The sequence below is a fragment of the Triticum urartu genome, chromosome 5A, assembly GCF_056163025.1.
Source record: "Triticum urartu cultivar PI428250 chromosome 5A, HENAU_Tu73, whole genome shotgun sequence".
Classification (NCBI taxonomy): domain Eukaryota; kingdom Viridiplantae; phylum Streptophyta; class Magnoliopsida; order Poales; family Poaceae; genus Triticum; species Triticum urartu.
In genome coordinates, this window is record NC_141877.1 from 525,249,872 (window position 1) to 525,258,420 (window position 8,549).

General features: G+C 44.9%; 1 protein-coding gene across 1 annotated transcript; it reads left to right on the forward strand.

The window, feature by feature from the left end:
* Positions 1–2,727: 2,727 nt before the first annotated feature.
* LOC147972471 (uncharacterized) lies at positions 2,728–3,301 on the forward strand. The gene has a single exon (XM_087523080.1). The coding sequence runs from the start codon at positions 2,731–2,733 to the stop codon at positions 3,199–3,201; it is 471 nt and encodes a 156-aa protein (XP_087379206.1). The 5' UTR covers positions 2,728–2,730; the 3' UTR covers positions 3,202–3,301.
* Positions 3,302–8,549: the final 5,248 nt, after the last annotated feature.

The window sequence follows — 8,549 nt, forward strand, 5'->3', positions numbered from 1 at the left end:
GCCAGTTTCTGTTTTTTTCCTTGTTTTTGAGTTTCGCAGAAAAGAAATACCAAACGGAACAGAACCTTCGCGATGATTTTTCTTGGACTAGAAGACACCCAGGAGACTTGGAGATGAAGTCAGAGGAGCCACGAGGCCGCCACAAGGGTGGAGGGCACGCCCCCCTGTCTTGTGGGCCCCCCGTGACTCCCCTGACCTAATTCTTTTGCCTATATATATTCACATATATTTCCAAACCACCAGAGGCATCCACGAAAACACTTTTCCACCGCCGCAACCTTCTATACCCGTGAGAACCCTCCTAGGGACCTTTTCCGGAACCCTGCCGAAGGGGGATTCGATCACGGAGGGCTTCTACATCAACTCTATTGCCCTTCTGATGAAGCGTGAGTAGTTTACCACAGACCTACGGGTCCATAGCTAGTAGCTAGATGGCTTCTTCTCTCTCTTTGATTCTCAATACCATGTTATCCTCGATGTTCTTGGAGATCTATCCGATGTAATACTCTTTTGCGGTGTGTTTGCCAAGATCGATGAATTGTGGATTTATGATCAGCTTATCTATGAATATTATTTCAATCTTGTATGAATTCTTTTATGCATGATTTGATATCTTTGTAATTCTCTTCCAACTATCGGTTTGGTTTGGCCAACTAGAATGGTTTTTCTTGCAATGAGAGAAGTGCTTAGCTTTGTGTTCAATCTTGCGGTGTCCTTTCCCAGTGACAGTAGGGGCAGCAAGGCTCGTATTTTATTGTTACCATCGAGGATAAAAAGATGGGGTTTTCATCGTATTGCTTGAGTTAATTCCTCTACATCATGTCATCTTACTTAATGCATTACTCTGTTCTTCATGAACTTAATACTTTGATGCAGGCAGGAGTCGATCGATGTGTGGAGTAATAGTTGTAGATGCAAAATTGTTTTGGTCTACTTGACACGGACGTGATGCTTATATTTCATAATCATTGATTTAGATATCGTCATAACTTTGCGCTTTTCTATCAACTGCTCGACAGTAATTTGTTCACCCATAGTATTATTTGCTATCATGAGAGAAGCCTCTAGTGAAACCTATGGCCCCGGGTCTATTTTCCATCATATAAGTTTCTGACCTACATTATTATTTTCCAATATACTATTTTGCAATCTTTTAATTTTTGATCTATAAACCAAAAATACCAAAATTATTTACTTTACAGTCTGTTTAGTTTCATCTATCTTTATCAGATCTCACTTTTGCAAGTAACCGCGAAGGGATTGGCAACCCCTTTATCGTGTTGGGTGCAAGTTGTTTGATTGTTTGTGCAAGTATTGGTGATTTGTGCGTTCTCTCCTACTGGATTGATACCTTGGTTCTCTAACTGAGGGAAATACTTATATCAACTTTGCTGCATCTCCCTTTCCTCTTCAAGGGAAAAAACAACGCAAGCTCAAGAAGTAGCAGGCACACAACTGAAATGGCTCGTACGGTGCATATTCGACGATGATTCTTGAGTTTGACTCCCTCGGGCGGCATTATATGCCACCATTTTTGCCAATAAACCAACACTGACAGGTGGGCCCCGGATTGTCCCACTAGTCAGTATCTGGGCCAGGTAATGGTCAACAACTTTGACCTGGTGACAAGGCTCTGTTTTGGGCATTTGTTAGTGTGGGATGAGTAGAGGAGGGGAAAAGTGAGGAATATTAGTTGGGTGGGGCAAAACTAAGTAATCAGGGGCATGAAAGTAGAAATACCTTTGTGATATGCTAGTAGAGGTCAAGAAGAGAATGGACTTCTTTCGAGCCCGACTCATCTGGAAAGAAGGAAGTATTACCAAGAACAAGTTACAGTCCACAACTGTAACCAAAAGTAATGTAATATGGGAATATGTGGCGTATACGTACAACATGTTAGAACGTCGAGTGCAACATGCTAATGGCAATCCTTAGAGGAATTGGACATAGCCGACTAGACACGATTCGCCCAAGATTGATAGACGACCAGGATGTGCCGCAGACCAACATTCTACATGGCAATGCGTTCGTGTTGGATTAAGACTCAATGGTAATACACGTGTAAAACCTTGGTCAGGCCAAATCTATTTCGTGCTATATTGGTGTGCCCAAAAGAGCAAGGGGACATAGAGAAATATGCAATTGTAACAACAAGTGTATATAGTATGAATATGCAATGGTAACAAGGATTATCTATATAATGTAATCTAAACTATGTGTATACCTAGCCATGTGAATGTGGAACGGTTACAACGAGTGTGAAACCAGGCCTGAAATAAGTTACATACCATATATCATGATAGGAAATAACTATGGTAGGGAAATCTATAGCATGAACATACAACATCCGAGGACCTCTAGCGCCACACGTCGACGGTTCCCTGACCCAACAATTCGTTGGACAAAGCCAATTAGACGTGTTCCACGTTTGATTAACCAGACAACTCACAATGTGACATGCGTCCACACGGTGATGCGTATTTGCGTTGGATTATAAGATAATGGTAATTACGCGTGAAACGGTTGTCATGCCAAATCGATTCCGGGCTATGTCATTAATGGGAAACTACCTAGGGAAATAATTGAAACATTGCCAAAAATACAAGGGAAAATATAGAAATAAAAGCCAAGCCCCTATCTCTCAGAAAACAAGTGGAAAAGGAGAAGGGGAACAACCAAAGAAAAGACTAGAAGAGAGAGTGGAGGCGAAATTTGCGAACGCGCGCGTCCATGGCAACCCACCCACACAAATCTCCCATGAAAAACTTACAGTGCAAGGTACAACTTGCGAAGGGGAAGATGGAGCCGAAGCCCAAGAGGAAGAAGTCCAGGGCGGCGACGCCAGCAGAGGTGGAGGAATTCACGGCGCTCGAGCTGGAAGCGGCCGAGCAGCTCATTCGCCTTAGCGAGAGTAACGTGCCCATGGGCACCCCACGCGTCCTCCCCGTCTCCCCCTGCATGGCGCTCTCAGGTCAGTCCTCCTCTCCTCCGCACTCCGCGAAGGCCACGCCAGTGCCGCCAGGTCCTGGCGCAATAATTCTTGGCGATTCCGAGGATTGGGAGGAAGATGAGGAGCACGAGGTGGCCGGGAGGCAGCGGAGGGTGAAGCGCTACCGCCTGATCAACGAGATCTACGCTGCGACGGAGCCAATTGGCGGGCACATCGATAGCACCCAGAAGAAGAAGACGAAGAGGGAATAGACGAGGAGAGATGAGAGAGGAGAGGGACATTCTTGTAATTCATGTGATTTCCAGGGGATTGCTTGTAGGTTGAGCTTGTAGTCCTCTCCTTCCTCTTACCAAGAGGCGATCGAAGGCGCTATCATTATCTTTCTCGCTGTCAAATCTTATCTTTGTAATAAGAATTACTTGTTGGTTGGGGGCTTGGGGCTTGATCCATCCATGGTGGCTTGTGAACTCTGAGATGAATTGCTTTTGTTTTTATCATACTGTGTTGCTAGCTGGCGAGGCGGGATCCCAGCTAACTGGTCATCTTTGTAGATGGATGGTCTCCCTCGCAAAGAGGATCAGATCAGCTCTAACCATGGTTGTGGCTTCATAGCTCACGACTCTGTCCGCCGCTGCATGACTGGTCGATGCCTATGTTTATTCAACTTTGGCAATTAATTACTCCTAGGCACATGCGAGTCTGATTCGCAAAAATCTTGATTGAACGATTCAGGTAATTTGGTATATTGTTTATTTGATTCTGGTAACGCTGAGGTGCATCTCACTGGTCTGGGAGTTCAATTTCCTGCAAAAATTCTTGCCGTGTGCACAGAGAACTATACATCAGTAGATATGATGGAGGGCCGGAGTGCCGAGTCTCTTCATCTAATGACAAGCGTGTTCTTCGAATACAACCTTGCCTCGTCACATTAGTTTGGTCGATTCAGGCAAGTCCAACTTCTTGCACGCGACATGATGGAATGTGGTCAATCCAACCGCTGGATCAGAGAAAAGGGCACCTCCCGCGGGGGGATAATCTAGAAGAAGATAGCTTCCATGTGCATCTGGGGTGGGAGACAATGCAAGTAACTAGCCACGAGAGAGATACACATCTTGCCTCTACGTGGTTCATTCCTTTTACACCAAGCCGTGAGGTTATAATCTGAGAGAACTAGCTAAACTGCATATAAATATATATTATACTACTCACATGTATCGAAATGTGATCCTACAAATATGATAGTTCATGTTCGTAATGAGTTTGCGATAGTTGGTGCAAGATGACACCTTTTGTTTGTAATTCTAGTTCAGAACTTCAGATTGAGCGCACTCACAATGCATGCATGTTTTCAGTTCCACCACAAAGTTCAGTCGGCTCGTGTGAAGTAGGTTATATATTTTCCCTTGGAAGGTTGGTTCTAGCTTGTAGAAGAAAATAAAGAAACACATAGAGTAGATTCCTACCATATCTACATATCTGCTTCATGGCATGGCTTAGTTTGTCAATGGGTTGGGATAACTGTGATGATGAGCATTTCGATAATTCCATAAGTGGTACAAGGCAAACCAAAGGTTAATTTGTTAGAATGTATTTAGGTAGGCTCGGGCCCTCACATCAAGGTAATACCCTACTCCTGCTCGTGTATATTGCAATTGGAGGGTGCACAAAGTATACGTGAATACCAAGGAATTATAATATGTCTGTCGATGAGCCCAACCCCGGCTTATATTCTTGGTAATATGGCCTAAAGGAAATAATAAATTAGTTAATATCATATTCCCTTGTTCATGATAAATGTTTATTATTCATGCTATAATTGTATTGATCAGAAACTTAAATACATGTGTGGATATATAAACAACACCGTCTCCCTAGTTAGCCTCTACTAGACTTTCTCGTTCAGCAAAGATGGTTAAAGTTTCTTAACCATAGACATGAGTTGTTATTTGATAATGAGATCACATCATTAGGAGAATGATGCACTACAAAAAAACATGTAACATCCCAAATTTGGAATGTTTTACAATTATAGCTAAGCATCTATTGCATTTTGTTTGAATTGTGGTGGAATTTGATATCTCAAAGGCATTTGAGTTTTCTGTTTGAATTTGTATTCATTTCAAACTAGCAATTGAATTATTTTCAAACAATTACTGACAATATATTTTGCTCAAAAAGTATGAGAGGAGGTAATATAACATCCCAAAAGTAAGAAGAAAATAATGTCGAAAGAAATGAAATTCAAGTTTGAGTTTATTTGGAATTTTAAAAAAGATTATTTTGTAAACGTTTTGTTTTGCCTCTGAAAAATAGTTCCTCATTTAGGATTTATTTTTCTGGTCATTTTGATATATATGTATATTGTCTACATAAAATATTTTCTTTTTCTCCATTTTATTTTTTCATTTCTGTCGGAAATTCAAAATAGGAAAATTGGGTTAAATAGGAAACAGTGCGAGTTGACCCACCGCATTTGATCCGGCCTAGATACACCTCCGGCACCGAATCATATCCGGATTGGGCATTGCTACCTCTTGAGCACTGCGTTGGATTTCCCCGAAGAGGAAGGGATGATGCAGCAAAGTAGCGTAAGTATTTCCCACAGTTTTTGAGAACCAAGGTATCAATCCAGTAGGAGGCTATGCTCGAGTCCCTTGTACCTACACAAAAACAATAGCTCAACGCAACCAATGCGCTTAGGGCTTGTCAATCCCTTCACGGTCACTTACGAAAGTGAGATCTGATAGAGATGATAAATAATATTTTTGGTATAAAGATGCAAAGTAAATAAAGTAAAAGCAAGCAATAATAAAGTGATGGAAATTGATATGATGAGAAAGAGACCCGGGGGCCATAGGTTTCACTAGTGGCTTCTCTCAAGAGCATAAGTATTCTACTATGGGTGAACAAATTACTGTTGAGCAATTGACAGAATTGAGCATAGTTATGAGAATATCTAGGTATGATCATGTATATAGGCATCACGTCCGAGACAAGTAGACCGAAACGATTCTGCATCTACTACTATTACTCCACTCATCGACCGCTATCCAGCATGTATCTAGAGTATTAAGTTAAAAACAGAGTAACGCCTTAACAAGATGACATGATGTAGAGGGATAATTTCATGCAATATGATAAAAACCCAATCTTTTTATCCTCGATGGCAACAATACAATACGTGCCTTGCTGCCCCTTCTGTCACTGGGAAAGGATACCGCAGGATTGAACCCAAAGCTAAGCACTTCTCCCATGGCAAGAACAACCAATCTAGTAGGCCAAACCAAACTGACAATTCGAAGAGACTTGCAAAGATAACCAATCATACATAAAAGAATTCAGAGAAGATTCAAATATTATTCATAGATAGACTTGATCATAAACCCACAATTCATCGGTCTCAACAAACACACTGCAAAACGAAGCTTACATCGAATAGATCTCCACAAGAGAGGGGGAGAACATTGTATTGAGATCCAAAAAGAGAGAAGAAGCCATCTAGCTACTAGCTATGGACCCGTAGATCTGAAGTAAAACTACTCACACTTCATCGGAGGGGCTTCGATGATGCTGTAGAAGCCCTCCGTGATCGATGCCCCCTCCGGCGGAGCTCCGGAACAGGCCCCAAGATGGGATCTCGTGGATACAAAAAGTTGCGGCGGTGGAATTAGGTTTTTGGCTCCGCCCCCGATCGTTTGGGGTACGTGGGTATATATAGGAGGAAGAAGTACGTCGGTGGAGCTTCGAGGGGCCCACGAGGCAGGGGGCACGCCCTAGGGAGGGGGGCGCCCCCTACCCTCATGACCACCTCGTAGCTTTCTTGACGGAGGGTCCAAGTCTCCTAGATCTTATCTGATGAGAAAATCACGTTTCCGAAGGTTTCATTCCGTTTGGACTCCATTTGATATTCCTTTTCTTTGAAACCCTAAAACAGGCAAAAAAACAGCAATTCTGGGTTGGGCCTCCGGTTAATAGGTTAGTCCCAAAAATAATTTAAAAGTGGATAATAAAGCCCAATAATGTTTAAAACAGTAGATAATATAGCATGGAGCAATCAGAAATTATAGATACGTTGGAGACGTATCAGGCGTCCGATCAGATCTTCCCTCCTCGCTCTCACTGAGCACCCAGACCCACTGCCCAATCCCCCCACTGGCGCGCTCGCCTTCCTTTCTCTCTTCGATCTCCTTCTCCACACTGTGGTTCCTCGCCGGATCGGACCAACGCATCGATGCCATGCCTTTTGAACGTGCCCGAGGCCACCACTATAAAGGGTACCCCACCTGGACCAGTTCCCCCTCGATCCCCACCTCGCCGTCTACCACTGCCACCGCAAATTCCTCGTCATAGTTCACTGCTACCACCACATGCCATCACCCGTTCTGCCGCCATTAGCCAATGTCGACCCCTACCGCCACAACCCAGCTATGCGTCGCTGTCGTCCACATCTTGGGAGCAACTTCCTGGAGCTCGGGACCCAGAGGAGACACCGCCCGACGACCGTTGCCACCTCGGAACTCATTGGACCTGTTGGAAACGAGAGTTTGGCAATGCTTCACGATGTATTGATCGGTGCAAAGCACATGTATATATGGACTACAAGGTGGGACGCAACCTCAACTATACAATGACTAGGAGGTGGGCCAGGCTATACAATATACATGCACAAAACCATATATTCAACACCCCCCCCCGCAGTCGAAGCGTCATGGGAGACGCAAAGACTGGACCTGAACTCCTCGAAGATAGAAGTAGGCAATCCTTTTGTCATGGCGTCGGCGAACTACTGCGCCGTTGGGACTTGGAGGACCCAGATGCGCCCAAGAGCCACCTGCTCACGAACGAAGTGTATATCGAGCTCAATATGTTTCATTCGGCGATGGTAGACCTAGTTGGCGGAGAGGTAGACGGAGAAGACGTTGTCGCAGTAGACGAGCGTGGCCTTGTGAACATCACAAAGCAACTCCTGGAGCAGCTGACGGAGCCAAGAGCATTCAGCAACGGCGTTAGCCACTGCTTGATACACAGCCTCGACACTAGAGCGGGAGACGGTGGGCTGTCGCTTCAAGGACAAAGAGATCAGGGACGGCCCAAGCTAGACGCAGTACCCCGAGGTGGAGTGCCGTGTGTCCGGGCAGCCGGCCCAGTCTGCATCAGAGTAGGCGACAACGTCGGTGGAGGCGGAGGCTGTCAGCGTAAGTCCCAAGGACTTGCTGCCACGTATGTATCAGAGGATACGCTTCACCAGAGTCCAGTGAGAGTCACGCGAAGCATGCATGTGAATACAGACCTGCTGAACAGCATACTGCAAGTCGGGGCGCGTCAGAGTCAGGTACTGCAAGGCGCCCACAATGGAGCGGTAGAATGCTGCAACAGATGCAGGCGAACCCTCCAAAGCGGAAACCTTGGCCTTGGTGTCGACGGGCTTGGGAGAAGGCTTGCAGTTAAACATGCCAGCTCGGTCGAGAAGCTCATGGGCATAGCGCTGCTGATGCAGGAAGAGCCCATCTGGTCGCCGAACGACCTCAATGCCAAGGAAGTAATGCAGAGGTCCCAAGTCCTTCAGGGCAAACTCATCACGAAGACGAGCAGTGAGCCG

What these genes read in the sequence shown, in the direction of transcription:
- LOC147972471 (XM_087523080.1), top strand. Translation starts at nt 2,731, where the DNA reads ATGGCAACCCACCCACACAAATCTCCCATGAAAAACTTACAGTGCAAG.